Genomic DNA, 15,877 nt, shown 5'->3' on the forward strand with positions numbered 1-15,877 from the left:
GCATCTTAGTAAACATCTTTTGTACACCAAGCTGATTTGATTGTAAAGGAGAGAAAATAAAAGCTAATTAAACTGACACATATATTTGAGGAAAAAAAAAACCATGAGGATCTACGTATTTCCCCAGTAGTGCAGTGCATTTGGAAACAATGCAGAAACAAGAATCTCTGTTTAGAGAGCTGCACTGAGAAGACAGATCCTGAGTACACTGCGAGACTGTCTGCGCTGTCTGCCGTGATTTTGTCTCTGACAGCAAAGGAAGACTCCGAGTTTATGCCAGGAACGACATCATGGTTTCTAAGATGCAAACAGTCACAGAACATGTGGCATGTTACACGAGTTCACCCGCAGCGCGGGTGCCTCTTCCCCCATCCCTCAGACACAGCTCCCACTCTGAACGGAGTGGGCCTCTACAGCCTGAAAGACCGGCGGGGTCACAAACACCGGGATCCACCTCAGGCTGAGGCCGTCTCCCCACCGGCAGTACGGGAACGGCGGTAGGGGCTGGCTCAGACAGACAGCCCATTTCCCCAACACGGCACGACCTGACCCACACCCACCGCTCCCGGTCGCCTGTAGCAACCAGGCCGTCCCTGCCCCGCCTCGCCGGGCCGTGTGGCGGAGCCGCCCGCCGGGGCAGCGCCCGGAGCTGTGAGGCTGAGGGGAGGTGAGGCCGGCCCGCCGCCATGTTGCCCGCGCCTGCCGCGCGCTGCCCGCTCGCGCCGGGCCCGCGCGCCGGCCACTCACGCTCTCCGCCGCGCCGCACCGTCCCGCCCGCGCGCGTCCCGCCGCGATGACGTCATCGCAACCCGCCGGCCCTGCCCTCCCCCCGCCGCGCGGGCCCCGCCCGCCCGGCTCGCGCATGCGCCGCTCTCGCCGGTGAGGTGGTGCCCTCGCCTCACCTTCAGCGTCCGTACACGTTCCGCCCGTCCCGCCTCGGCTCATGTCCGGCTCCCGCGGTGAGGGAGCTCCCGGCTCACCCGCTGCCCTCATCTCGCCCGTGCCTCACCCCGCCCTGAGGGGAGCGCTGAGGGGGCCGCTGAGGCGATTCCCGCGGCCTTTCGGGCAGGGCCAGCTTGGGGCTGCCCACAGCCCCTGAGGAAAGGCTGGGGCGCAGTCACAGAATCGATTCGGTTGGAAAAGGCCTCTGAGACAAAGCTTTGAGTCCCATCTACGACCGAACACCACCTTGTCACCTAGACCATGGCACCAAGTGCCGTGTCTACTCTTTTCTTAAACACCTTCAGGGACAGTGACTCCACCACCTCCCTGTGCAGCTTGTTCCAATGTCTGTTTCTATGAAGAAGTACCTCCGGATGTCCAACCCACCTGTCCCCTGGTGCAGTTTGAGGCTGTCACCATTGCCTCGGAGCAGACACCAACCCTCACTTCCTGTGGGTAAGTTGTGGAGAGCGAGATGGTCCCCCCTGAGCCTTCTTTCCTCCAGGCTGAGGCCCTGCAGCTCCCTTGGCTGCTCCTGGTTCTCCAGACCCTTCCCGAGCTCCTCTGGACATGCTCCAGCCCCTCCATGTCTTCTTTGTTGTGAGCAGCCCAAATCTGACCCCAAGATCTGAGGTGTGGCCTCAGCAGTGCCCAGCACAGACAGACAGACAGATGGTCACTGTCCTGGTCCTGCTGCCACCCCATTGCTGGTACAGCCCAGGTGCCATCAGCCTTCCTGCCCACCTGAGCTTATTATGTTCAACTGCTGTCAGCCTGCCGTGGCTTCCTGTGCCAGTGTGATCACTGAGGTCATGGCAGTCAGCCCCTCAGCATCCAGCCCTTCCTCACTGCTGAAGGTGGGAAAAAGGGAGCATAATAATAGTAAATAATAAGTAACTGTGTGCAATACATGGGGTGTATATACAGGCACCTAATCCTGGTGTGTAACACGGAGGTGTGATTTGGGCTACTGTGTCCAGCCTGCCCACCGTACCTGGGGTGGGGCTTGTGAAGAGGCCAGCCTTCCTCACGGAGTCTGAGGCCTGGGAAATGTGATTTGTGAGGAAACACAGGACAGGTGGACTCTTGCTAAGCCAAAAGAAGACGAAAGGGATGTGGTGTGAGTGTTCAAGCATGTAAAAGCACGATGTGAAGAGAATAATGCCTTTTCATCAGTGTGACAGGAACAGTGAGAAGAAAGAGACCTAAATGATAACCTGGACAGCTCAGGTTGTCATCTTGAAAACATTTTAAGTCCTGCAAGGATGGGAATAGATGGCTTGGGAGATCACATATGCTTCAGTTGGATCTGCAGCACTGACAACATCTCTCAGAAATGATACATCACTCACCTTGGTTCAGAGCAAAGAGCTGAGCCATGAAAGTCCCATCCAAATCCCTCACACTGCCATCCTTTGATAATGCACTTGTTTATTATTTATCAGTCATTGTTCCCACAGCAGCCTGCTCTGTGTGTGGCTGAGCTGAGTGCCCTGATTCTGTGTCGCATAAATCCTGCTGTTCTGGTTTGATGCCAAATCAGACACCACATCAGAAGAATCTCCTTTTATAACCTACTTCCTCAGATATTAATAACTGCACAAAATGCAAAGAACTAGAAAAAAGGATCAGTAATGTCTGCAGAGCATAAAATACTTTCTGCAAAGTCTTACAAAACAGTTAGAACACTCAAGAAGTCGTATTTGGGTTCTACTAAGCAAATTACTGTCACTTTGAAATCCAAACACAGGGTGTTTAAATGTGATGATCTTTATAAATAAATTGCTGCTCATTTTTTTTCCTTACTTAAATCTATGTGCCCAAATCAACACTGTTTGTATTGCAAAAAGGAAGGATAATCTTTGCACGCAGGTTTTAGATAAACCGTCTCATATGCAGCTTAAAATGTTGACATGTGATAACAGTAAAATAAGGGGAATATGTCAAAATGGAAGTCTAAATAAATCTACTGTCAATCCATTTATTCTGACAGTGCATAAATGACATGCATTAGAATAAAACAAGGCTTATTCAAGTTGGACAGTGAAATATAGAAATGTCAAAAAACTTACAGTGAGCAACAGATGGGTAACTTGTTAGAAATAACTGTTCAGGAACTGATGTTTATGCTGCTGGACAACTGTTCTCATGCTGATGGTCCAACAGACCGAATTCACACTTGCAGATCTCTCAGAGAAGAAGTTGTGTTGAACATGACCTTCTAACATTCATTTTTTTGGTCTTTTTGACCAAAAAAGAATGGCTCCAAATAGATTTGTGACATACTGCATGTGATTTGGCTTGAGGGAAGAGCAGATTTTCCAGAAAATTCAGGAATTTCACCACATAAAGAAGTTTTTATATAGCATGATTTGCATTCTAATTTAAAAATAGCTTCACTGATTCACCTTTTAACTTAAAATAGTGATGCATTTGCTGTGCATGTGGTTAAAATAATGGAGGGAACAGAAAAGCCTCTCTCTTTGTTCCCCCTGTATTCATACCAGAATGATCTTGAATTTTATTACACAGCTGGTTTACCTGTGTGTTGGGAAGGGTCTGGATTGTATTTTGACATGGAGAAGAATGATTCCCTCTGCTTTCCCTCTTGCTGAGATCGATTTTTTTATTAATGTATAGGATATAATGAATTTCACAATAATAAATGTGGTCTTGCAAGTTGTGTAGGCATTGTAATGTCTAATCTGATGCACTTGTCAGCCCTTGAGATATGCAACAAAGAGTTTTTTTGCTGTGTTAGTAATGCATCAGACAAAGCATCCTGAATGCCATTTCAGAAACTAATCAAATCTTATTTCTGTTTTGATTGCTCATAGGATTTGCTTTGCTTTTACACATGCCACAAGTAGTAGGATTTAATTCACATTTTGTATATGTGATTTATTAAATACTGGTGGGAAATTTGACATTTAAACCAATAAAAGATATTAGACTTAACTCACTATTAGATTTTTTAATGGAAATACATTCCTTATACGGGCAGGAAATTGCAATAACACGTTTAGTGATTTATTGCAATATCTTACTCTTGGATCTTCAAAATGAACTGTCGTAGCTCTTCACAGTTAATAGAATTGGAGGTGAACCGGGAGCAGTCCATCGCTGTCGCTACAGAAGGGACTGGACTGTACAGAAGCTTCCATTACCTGGGGGCTCTGTCTAAACAACTGTGTGTGTGGAAACGCAGCTAGGTTAACCTCACTTCTTTCTGGTTATAGGAGGAATTTTGAAAGTACCCTTGTATTGAAAGGGAGAAATAACAAATCTAATGATGGCCCTACATAAATCTCAACCCAGTAGCAATGATTAATTTGACCGCAGTGGGGTTGGGATCACAGCGATCCCAATTTCATGTGACAGCTGGTAGTAATGATATTCCTGGGGAGGGCCCTGCTCATTTACTCGATGTATTTTCAGTTTGTCTGACTGGTCAATGAGGTTAAATTTATTTTAGAGTTTTCTATTATCTGTGTTGAACAGTTATTAAAACTTGTATTGATCCACGTTATTAATAACTCTTACAAAGCCTCACTTCCTCGCTTTGCCTCAGAAGCATTACTTGTGAGTTGTGCCCTTAAGCAAGACTAATGCTTGTTCCTTTTTGGTACAAACCTTTTGCACACCTTGCTTCCTGATCATCTTCCCCTTGCAGGGTTTGTTGATGCTTGCTTAAAATTCTGGTAATCACAGAATATGCGAAGATGGAGAGGACCCATCAGGATCATCCAGCCCAACTCTTTGTCCTGTGCAAGGCATCTCGAAGAGTCAGTCACTCACTCCTACCATGTCAAACGTTCCTCGAACTCAGTCAGGCTGTGGTAAGTCACTTCAGTCTGCCAGGCCTCACTGATGTTTATAAGTTGGAGGATTGTCAGTATATCCTGACGGTATTTGGTGCCTTCCGCTGGTAGACCAGAAAGGCCCGGGCGAGAAAGGCCCGTGCCCGTGCCCGCGCCCAAATCGCGAGTGCTGCCCGCCAAGTGGCACCGCCGGTCGATCGCCGCCGCGGGCCCGAGGCCCGATCCTCCTCCGCCCGCGGGCCCGACCCTCCGCCGCGCCCGCCCCCGGCCCTCTCCCCGCCCCTCGGCGCGGGTCTCTCTGGGCGGGCGGCGCGATGCGGCCGCTGCTGCTGGCGCTGGGCCTGGCGCTGGCGGTGAGAGAGGCGAGCGGGCAGCACCGCGCCGAGTACGACCGGGAGGCGCTGCTCGGCGGGCAGGTGGGCCGGGGGCGGGCGGGGCCGGCCGCCGCTCCGGCGGGGCCGCGGGGCGAACGCGCTCCCGGGGCCGGGCCGCGTCGCTGACGGGGCGCATTGCTGTGCCGCAGGAGGAGGCGGAGGAGTACGCGCGGCTCAGTCCGGAGGAGCAGCAGCGGCGGCTGAGGAACATCGTGAAGAAGATCGACGCGGATGCGGACGGGCTGCTCAGCGAGGGTAACGGCGGGGCCGGGCGGGCCGGGCTGCTCCGGGAGGAAAACGCGCTCTTCCCGTGCCACAGCCCGTGGCTCTTGTGCCGGGGAGAATCCCCGTGAAAAACATCACGATCCCTCTCACAGTGAGTTAGAAACACTGACAGGCTCATACAGAGGCTATCTCCGTGCCTAAGGTTTGTGTTTGACTCGAGAAGACCGCTGAGAGGGGACCTCACTGATGTGTGTATCTAAAGGAGGGGTCCCAGGAGGATGGAGCCGGGCTCTGCTCGGTGATGCCAACTGCTTGGACAAGAGGCAATGAACAGAAACTCATGCTCGGGAAATTCCACCTGAATATGAGGAAGAGCTTCTTTCCTGTACAGAGATTGTGCATTGGCACAGATTGCCCAGACAGGTTGTGGAGTCTCCCTCATTGTAGGTACTCAAGAACCTTCTGGACACGATCCTGTGCCATGTGCTCTGGGATGACCCTGCTTCAGCAGGGAGGTTGGACCAGGTGACCCACTGTGGTCGCTTCCAGCCTGACCCTTTGTGTGATGAAAAGAGTGTGGCCAGCAAGAGTTAGTGTAGGTCAGAGTAGTATCAAGTGGAAGGTACCTCCTTTGCACTTGTACCTGCTCCTTGCATGTCTGAAGCTACTTGGAATCAAGTGGGTTTCCATGTTGTAATCCTGTTATGTGCAAATCAGAGAGCGAGTTTAAGATGGAAAGAAAGCCATATTACTACATAGGTGTGCTTCAGTACCTGGTGACACCAAGTGACATATTTAATCATAATACAGTGTCAAATAGCTCTTCCCAAACAGGTTTTTGTCAGTCAGACTTAGGAACTCAGGCCCTTTCTTTCAGCACATCATTATGATAATGTTAATTTAATTTTAAACCGCGTTATGAATATTTTTTTTTTGTTCTGCTGTGATTTTGACAAAGTCTCTCATGTGTGCACACCCAAAGCAAACAGAGTCCCTGGTCAAATGCCAGAACAGTAATATTACATTAATATTATACTAAACATGCTGGAAGATTTCTAGGTGAGAGGACGAAATACTGTTTTAAAGACAAGATTGACTGTCTCTTGAATGCCCTTCACTTCATGCCTTTCACACTGAATTTAATCAACTGCACCCCAATTTTCAGTGTTCTTGCATGGACTGTGTAGAGGTGACATAGTGTGTAGCTTCAGGGATGGCTAATGCCTGTCGTACACCACAGGCAGCTCACAACAAGAAGGTTTTAAGGGAAAAAGTCCATATAAAGTATAGGAATTCCACCTATACTCCATTCTCATGGTGTATATGTTGTATCTGAGTCTCAGTCTAAAGAAAACTTGCCTTCCTTTCACTTCTCAAAGGTAAAACTCACAGTGGAATGTGTTTTTACACCAAGAAATTTATGGTACTTAAGCTTTTTTAGCTCAGTTATTCCTCAGTGTATTGCAAAACTCATGAGAACATCTTCCTTATTAGTGGAGCCTCCATTTGGAGGATTTCGGTGAGAGAAGATGAAATATATTAATGCTGCCTTTCTAATGCTGGAGTATTAAATATTTCTGATTCATGGCCCTGGACATTATGTGGTCACAGGGCTGTTCCTCACACCTTAAATGCTGGGAAATAAACCATTAATGGTGCCCATCTTTAAGAAATCATGTTGCAGTTTCTTGTAAGGCAGTGCTGGTTTGTGCACGAGGCGTGCTGGCACACAAACCTCTGCATGTTCAATCAGTTCACAGATCTGTTAGCTGCTAATATAAATTCAGTACTCAAAATTTAAAAAAAAAAATTAAAAATCCCTTGCTGCTTTTCATGGGTATTTAAATAGACTTAATAAATTTGTATTGATGCCTCTGCCAAGAAGGACAGGATAAGATACTTTAGTATTTAAAAAACGCTCTAAGATTTTTCTGCGTCAAAGTAGTGATTCCTATAGGACTCTTTATTAGTCATCATGCCTCTTCAGAGCAGGATTTCAGTTGAGTTGATTAGGATGTATAATTTTTGCAATGCAGAGGAAGATGTTTTTCCCTTCCAGGCACCTGAAAATAACTGAGAGATACTGGGAGAATATGTTCTCCCAATCTTCCCTAAATGAAGTAACTTTAATGTATTTCTGTCAATTCATTGGTATATTAAGTTTTATTTCTTTTAGCTACATTTCTATAAAAACAAGTAGCTAAAAAACCTTTCCAAACTATGTGAGACTTGATTTCAGCCCCAAGTAAAGGAAAAATAGCTTTACATAAACAATTAATATTTTATTTTGGGTAATTAAGGCAATGATACTAAATTAAGTTTTATTTCAGTTTGTGGATTTTTCAAAAGAAGCCCCAGAGTGATGGGAACAATGTTTTTTTGTTGGTACCAGATTACATTTAGAGTTGTCCATCTAAACCACACTCAGCATCAGTTTCATAAAGCTCTGGTGAAAAAAGAAATGGTGCTATAGTGTTGATTTCCTTCATATTGGGAAAGACAAGACCACATAACCATTAACAAACCCCTGAAGTGTGTAGCTATGATCTGTTCCCTCATTCAGTTACCTTGGTAAAAGCCACAGCTTGGAGCAAACAGACTGGTTTGCTTTAAATAATCTCTTGCCTATATGCTTTCATCTGAATTGCAAAGTATATTCCAGACAGAATAAATTTGTGGGATCTTCACAATTTTTATGGAGCAGATGATTTTGATTTTTTTTATTATATTTTAATGTTTTTCACAGATGAGCTGAGCTCCTGGATACAGCAGTCTTTTAAGCATTATGTTACACAAGAAGCTAAGCAGCACTTCAGTGACTATGACAAAGATGGTGATGGATTGGTGTCTTGGAAGGAGTATAACTTGCAAATGTATGATCGTGTAATTGATTTTGATGAGAATACTGTCCTGGAGGATCAAGAAGAAGAATCATTTCGCCAGGTAAAATGTTTCAGCAGCAGTTCCTGTGAGCTGTTGGCCAAAGGCAGCAATATTTGTTTACTGTGCTGGAACAAGATGGGTAGAGAAAGCAGAGCAGCTGGTGTATGGTTAACACTTTGTGCTCTCTGAGATAGGGGAGCAATTAAAGGAAAGAAGTGGAGTATTAAAGCTGCTGCTGACGAAATAAAGACACAGTGAAATGGTACGTCCTGGCTGTATTTTGCTGGCTGAGTGGAGCATGTGTCTATTGACAGTCTTACAGCAGAGCATGATCTCCAGCCACTACCTTAAACCCAGGCTGCAATCCATTGGGTGAGGTCTGCAGCCCAGCAGGGTCCTGCCCTCAGCAGGGGCCAGCAGCACTGGGGCTCAAGCAGAAGGAAGCTCTTCAATCACTTGGGTGCGCTGTTCTGGCCATTCTTTCGGTTACTGCTCAAGCACTCAGGCTGTCAATATTGCCTGTCCATTAGAGACCCACTGAGAAATTGCAATAGCAATTCAAACAGTTTTAAGCAATAGAAATGCAACTCCCACAGCTAAAAATGGATGTTTAAACACAGAAATTGTGTGTGAGTCACATCTATGAAAGCAGATGCTTAAGCGGGGAAAGAGGCAAGAGGGGCAGGTAGAAAAGGTTCACCAAGAACCACCACATAGCAAAACTTGTTTTCTTTCAAGTTCCATATTTATAAATACATGTAAATGTTTCCAAGAAAGAGAATAAGTGTGTTTGTAGAGTTTTCTGGCCAGAGGTTTATGTTTTCTGTGAGGATTACTTTGTCTACTTTTAGTAAAGTAGTAGTAGATAATATAGGATGTTAGCAGAAGTGAAGCTAGTATAGTGAACAGAGGATTTTACACAGTGAAGAAACAAACTGTAAAGCTTGGAATGTCACATAACTGAATAATTACATAGCTTTTAAATATCACAAGATTTCCAGAGGAACTTCCAGTCAAAATATTGATACCATGTTTGAGACACTGCCATCACAGATACATAGAGAGCTGTAGATGTATAAGCTGGGATAGAGCTGCTTGCTCACTTTATGACTTGACTGCTTGCTGGGTTTTCCTGCCTGCTGACTTCTCCAAGGTAGATTGTAAATGAGCAGCATTGTACAAGCAGCACAGGTCAGCCACCTTCAGCATTTTCCTTATGTTTTCAAGTTAGTGGTCCTGCTCTGATCAAGACGGAAGATACAGTTCAGAATTGACAGGAATTTACCAGAAGGTGGCGGCCTTGCTCATCACTTCCAAAAAAAAACTGGAAAACTTACTTTCTCCCTTAATGGTTCAAGCTTACATTTCAGTATAGTACTTTCTGTAATCCTTCTGGATTGCCTTCCAGTTAAACTCCCAGCTAAAGGCAGCTTTTCTCTCAGAGGACATTTAACTGTGTTGCGGGATAGTTAAGATCTTACACTTCATTTGTTACGTATTATGCTTTGTGTTCATCAGGTTAGCCTGATTTTGAGAGAATTGCCAATAGGTAAGATATAAGCCAGAAGTACAATTTCAAATGGTTATTTGTAAAGTGTTTATGATCTCTGATTTGCTGGCTGCTTCCATACCCAGATCACTCACACTGATAGCAAAGCACACCTAAGGATAGGATTCCCAGGTTTTTTTAGTTCATACCATGTGCAGTTTGAGCAGAGGTCCATTGTCAATGCTGTGGGTCTGTATTTTATCTAAAGAGATTGTACAAAATGAAACAAAAAAAAAAAAGGGAAATTTTGCACATCTGGAAGACAGAAATACGACATGCAAGACAATCAGAAATAAGAACTTGCCTGCTTATATAAAATATTATTTATTTTTTAAAGGCATGCTAATGTATATACTTAAAACAGGTTAGAAGAGTGACTTCTGTTTAAAATGATCAAGTGTAATGGACAGCAGTCCTGTAGTTAAGGAATCTGGCCTTAAAATGGCTTCAGAAAAGACATTTTACTTACATGATTTTTCAAGACCTTCTTTGAGATACAGACAGCCCTTGACATAAATAAGATGTAGATCCAGAAGGTTGTGTCCTTAAAATATAAATTTTGGAATTTGCAATGGCTGCTATTAATTATAGTCATTGTACTCCACTTTGTTATTTTGGGAATTGGTGACTTTTAGAAGAGGATGCACACATGAAGATGAGAATTCTTGGTCTTTTCATTATCTCTCTTCAGTGTGTTTTAAATGGCTCCTTGAATTGAAAAAAGCAGGATTTTGCAATTCTTAGAATAAAACCGCCTCAATTAAAAGCACTGTTCTTATTGCTCTCAATGAGCTGTTTTTAGTGAAAATTTAACATTAGTATGAGTAGGTAATGTGAAACAGTTAATATCCTAATGAGCTTACAGACAGCTACTATTGTGTTGTTTTTTCCTTTCCAGTAAGGGCTCTAACTAAATCTATTTTCTAAGCTTCATTTAAAGGAGAAAAAACGTTTTGAGAAAGCTAATAGAGATGATGTTCCTGCTCTCAGTGTGGATGAATATATTGCATTTGAACATCCTGAAGAAGTGGAGTACATGACGGTAAGATTTAGGGGAGCGTCTTCATCAGCCTTTGTGTGTAGATGTTTTCAATGTGTGTCCTTAGCCCCAGTACCATAGCAAGTGGAGCAGTAATGGATATAGCTTGGACAACCCAAATTAAAAATCGGGTAGTGTCTTGTGCATCCAGTGCTGGAGGGCAAGAGCTGGAGCAGGAGTTCAAAGCTTTTCTTTGAAATCTGTTTCAAGAACTAGGATTGCATAAGTATCCCCAGCTTTGGGGACTGGACTGACTTAGCTGACTGGACTCAGCTCTGTTAGGCTGCAAATCCATCAGTGAGATTTTAGCTTTCAGTTTTGGCTCTGTTGGACAAAAGACCAACCAGTTCTCCTATCAATCAAATTAAGTTGCGAAAATGCAAATAAGTGAATCCACCACATAGGAAAAGTGAAATGAGACAGTAGAGCTTTGTACATATTCATGTTTCTCAGCTGCTTTTGCAGTTTTGAATTGTGTTGAAGGACTCCAGCTCTGTGGACACCTTTCAGATTTGGTTTTTGTGAAATCTGACATTCTAAACTCTTAAGGACAGACCTGTTTTCTTGCACAGGAAGCAATTACTGCACTAGTCTGCATGAAACACAAAAAGAGATTTGAAATGAGTGAGTCTTTCATTTAAGGAATAGGTCATTGCTCTAAAATGATTCAGTGCTGTTTCTCTTGATCATGAGTTGCTAATTTTCCTCTTTGTATGTATACAAAAGGACTTTGTCATTCAGGAGGCTTTAGAAGAACATGATAAAGATGGTGATGGATTTGTTAGCCTGGAAGAATTCCTTGGTGATTACAGAAGAGACCCAAGTAAGGAAAAAAGGGAAGGGGCATGAAAGAGGGAACTAACAAAAGCTTTTGGAATGGGGAGAATTGGATGCATCTTTATTTTCAGCTTTTCACACTTACACCTACAGATTCTGAGTAAGATTTTCTGTCTTGGAATAATTCTGTTTTCTAGAACTGAGCATGGTAGACTCCTTATTTCAGTCTACCCCATGTGTATTTGGTGGTGGTTTGTGCGTAGCCCATTCTACAGTTGCCTTGCAAGTTGCTTCTTGTTTTCTGAACAACTGAAGTGAATTCCTGACCACAAAGGATGCAGCTGGAACAAGGTGCAGCTGTATATACCAGCTGAGCACATCTGCAGATCCAGCTAGTGGGAATGTGGGGGTAAACTGCCCTGGCCTTGATCAGCCTGAGCAGGCAGCTGCCAGCCTTGCTTTGGAAGGGCTGAGCTGAGTGTGTTGGGAGAGGGATGGAGGGCAAATGTGAGGAGTCACTTCCCTCTTCCAGGTATCAGAAGCCTGATTGCTGCCTTCACTCTTTGGTTTGCTTGGGTTTGTTTTGTTTTTCCAGTCTTGCCCTTCCTTTAACTTGATCTGTTCCTTCTTTAACAAGAAGGATACTTACCTGGTGCTTATCAATATTTCTAAATGAATATTTTACACACTGTATTTCATTTGCTAAAAGCTAGGGCAAATCAATTTTCCTATTCCAGACAGCCCAGTAACTTCAGTTTTGTGAGAAGTCTGCCTGGCCCAAAGGAGTGCTAATTCTGAATGGCATCCTAGCTGGGGAGAATAGTATAAGCCACATGAGGATATGGAGAACCAGAGGGATAATGTTTTTCTTCCCTCTAATCAGCCACCTGGAATTTCATGTTTTATAACCATCTTTGTTTGTCAGAGCCAGTAAAAACAACAGATCTCTGATGCAACTACAGAGTTCTTTATCTTTTTCCTGCTTCAACATGAAAGAAAGCTTTCCAAGCCAGTCTATAAAAGTTTTTGGAAAGGAGTGAAATTGTTGCAGTAATAGAGAAGATAACAGCTTTGTCATTACAGCTTGTTAGCAAGACTTGAGAATCAGCTGTGATTGTACAAAATACTTCAGCTTTTCTCTCTTGCAGACAGTGTTCCTGCAGCACTCTTTAACATGACTAATAGGCTGCATGGGGGCTCCGATTTCATAATTAGCTCGTGGCTTTGGGCAACACTGTATGCTGAATTGTGACATAAAGGGAAAATCTCCTTGCAAAACCAAATGTTAGAAAGGAAGGAGAGACTTCAGTTTTTCTTCTTTAGTAATAGAATTGTAATTATTTTTAAACTATTACTTACCTTCTTGTGACATCTACTACCTCTGACTTTCATGAGGGTTAGAAAGCCAGTTCATGCTTGTCTGCAGTTTTTATAATTTTGATTAATTACATCTCAATTCCTTGAAGAGTTAAGGACAAGTCTAAGATAGCTGTAGGCTGCAGGATGCAGTACCTGTACATCGGGTAAGTATCAAACAGGTGTGCAAATAAATACTGACAGTAAATGAAATTGCTTTCCCTACTTTCCTCTGCCCATAAAGGTTCATTTTTGTTTAGTGACATCATTTTTAGGTTATGTTTTATGAGAATAAGTGAATTTGCCTTGGAGGAAAGATGAAAACCTCTGCTTTGAAGTGGAGACTGGCTTTAAACTTGACAATTGTGTCTTACTTACTAGCTGCAAGGGAAGATCCAGAATGGATCCTGGTTGAGAAGGACCGGTTTGTGAATGACTATGACAAGGATCATGATGGAAAACTCAACCCCCAAGAGCTGCTGTCTTGGATAGTACCCAACAATCAGGGCATTGCACAAGAGGAGGTTCGTGGTTTGACTACTGGTTAGGTTTTAATTACTGCAGGAGAATTTTGAAGGATCGCAGCAAAATGAGACAAGCATTCAGATTTATTGTGTCTTAGTTATTGAAAAAGAATATCAGTAGCATATATTTTGCATATATTTTTAACTTTTTTTCACTTTGACAAAGAATGCAGGTTCTTTGCATTAGGCAAATGTGAAGTTACTATTAATTGTGTAAATGTTTGTAAATTAACAAAGTGCTTTTGTACATGTTTAAATAGCTTATCTGCTTTGACTCAAGGGTACAGAATTTTAATAAGTAAGTTTTTAGTTGTAAGTAAATCTAATGAGCTGCACTACCAAATGTAGCTGCGTAATTTTGAAATAAGAAATTGATTGTAATTCTTCTAACTGGATAAATCATCATAATTTGTAGAACTAAAAACTTGTTTTAAGTACAAGAAAATGGAAGTACTCTGTGATTCGAGATGGCGTAAAGAAAACTTTGATGCTGCTAATTAAAATGGTTTAATCAGGGGTAGAACAGCATAATAGCTTTTAAGTGGATTCTCATTTTAGCTTATTTTTTGTGGCAGTTTCCAGTCCCTGACTGCGGCAGAGAGAACTTCTGCCTTCCTTCTAAAGATTTTATTTGTTTCTCTAATGTGCTAGGTTTTCCTTTGAGTAATATAAAGGCTTGGCAAAACCACCTGTCCTAAAGAGAAGGTAGCACTGATTTCAGTCATAAACTGCTGTGTGAATTCAAAGCAACACACTTCCATTTCAGCATTTCAAAATGACTTGAGAAACCCTAATAGTAGCTACATAACATAAAACCAGAAAAATTACTATCTCTTCCATTTTCAGGAATTTACATGTGTTAGCCAAGATGTTTGTCATATTAATCTTTCAACTTTTGCCATGCAGAGTGCTTTTTAAATCCCCTTGGCTGAGGTTAGTCCCCATTATTTTTGGCTTAGTTACATTGAGACAAACCAATCAGGAAAAGTAGGAACAGAAGGATTCTCTAAATCACGGTATTTGGAGATGTTCAGCAAATGAAAACAAAGCCCATGTAATAGCATGACTCCTGTTTCTCAGAAATAAGAGGTGCAGCAGAGCTGCTGCACAGCCTGTTAGCTTTGAGCTATGAAATACTGGTGAATGAGCTAAAGGTAAAATATTGGTTCTTCATTTTACTGCTAAACTTCCCTCTTTTTTATAATAGATAAATAAGGAAAAATCAGAATTGTTTTAACTTGGTGCATGTGGTGGTCTGCTTCTTTTACAGGCTCTGCACCTCATTGAAGAGATGGATTTGAATGATGATAAAAAACTTTCTGAAGCAGAAATTCTTAAGAACCAGGATTTGTTTCTTAACAGTGAAGCAACAGATTATGGTAGGCAGCTTCATGATGAACGTTTCTACCATGAAGAACTTTAGATTATTTATTTTGTAATCTTTTTTCTTCCCTTTCTTTCATTTGGAGCTTTTGTTAAAAGCACTCATCAGCTGAATTGCAAGTTTTATGCTGTAATTACAGTACATTAATGTTTGTGTAAATAATTTGCATTCAAAATTTAATTGCCCTCCTGCAAACTTCCTGGGCCTCTTTGAGTCTTCAGAATTAATCTGAAATACTTGCTATCAAAATTCTGTAGTGTTGGGAAATAAATTACTTCAGGATAGTACTGTATTGTGAAGAGTTATTCTACTGTACTTGAAGAAAATGGAGAATCTAGATGGTTCTGAAAGAATGCAAAATATAGTAACTGAGACTACTATTTTTATAATCAATTAAATTAGACTAGAGTGTGGGGAAGGTGGGGGGTATTTAGACAGTATTAGCTGTGTTTTGTTTATTACCTTTGGAAAAATCCTTACTTAAATGCCTCAGTTGTTTAAGAGGTTTCTATTTGATTTTGAATGGTTTCTATACTGTGTTTTACTTTGTCATAAAACTTGCTATTTTTACATCTATAGACAACAATTATTTTAATGTACAGTTGTAGAGCATTAGCAATGCAGTTGTACTTTACTGTGTCAACACCCTCTTCATTTGTTGGATTAAAACTTCAAATGTTGTATCTTTCTGTGTTTTGTACATTTATTTCTCATCCTGGGTCACCCATAGCAGCTCCTGGAGATGTGAGCAATGTGCATAATGTCCAGTGGCAGCATTCTTGATTTTATCAACCAGAGATGTGTCATCTTATCTGGCTGCTAAAGAAGATTCAGAAAGAGCAAGGTGTGCATTTAGCATTTTCTGGACAAGTTTGAAAAAGCAATTGTGTTTATTTTTTGATTTGTGGTGTATGGAAGGCTAAAGCATCAAGGCATTGCATAAATAATATTTGTAGTAATAACCTCTAAAAGTTAACCTCAGATGAAAGCTCCACAAGTGAAT

At 42.5% G+C, this 15,877-nt stretch overlaps 1 protein-coding gene across 1 annotated transcript; it reads left to right on the forward strand.

Annotated features, from left to right (window-relative positions):
• Positions 1 to 5,077: 5,077 nt before the first annotated feature.
• On the forward strand, positions 5,078 to 15,557 carry RCN2 (reticulocalbin 2). Its single transcript, XM_062501412.1, has 7 exons — positions 5,078 to 5,179; positions 5,287 to 5,392; positions 8,109 to 8,305; positions 10,723 to 10,836; positions 11,560 to 11,656; positions 13,348 to 13,490; positions 14,761 to 15,557. The coding sequence occupies exons 1-7, from the start codon at positions 5,078 to 5,080 to the stop codon at positions 14,911 to 14,913; spliced, it is 912 nt and encodes a 303-aa protein (XP_062357396.1). The 3' UTR covers positions 14,914 to 15,557.
• Positions 15,558 to 15,877: the final 320 nt, after the last annotated feature.

The sequence above is a fragment of the Cinclus cinclus genome, chromosome 13, assembly GCF_963662255.1.
Source record: "Cinclus cinclus chromosome 13, bCinCin1.1, whole genome shotgun sequence".
In the NCBI taxonomy this organism is placed as follows: domain Eukaryota; kingdom Metazoa; phylum Chordata; class Aves; order Passeriformes; family Cinclidae; genus Cinclus; species Cinclus cinclus.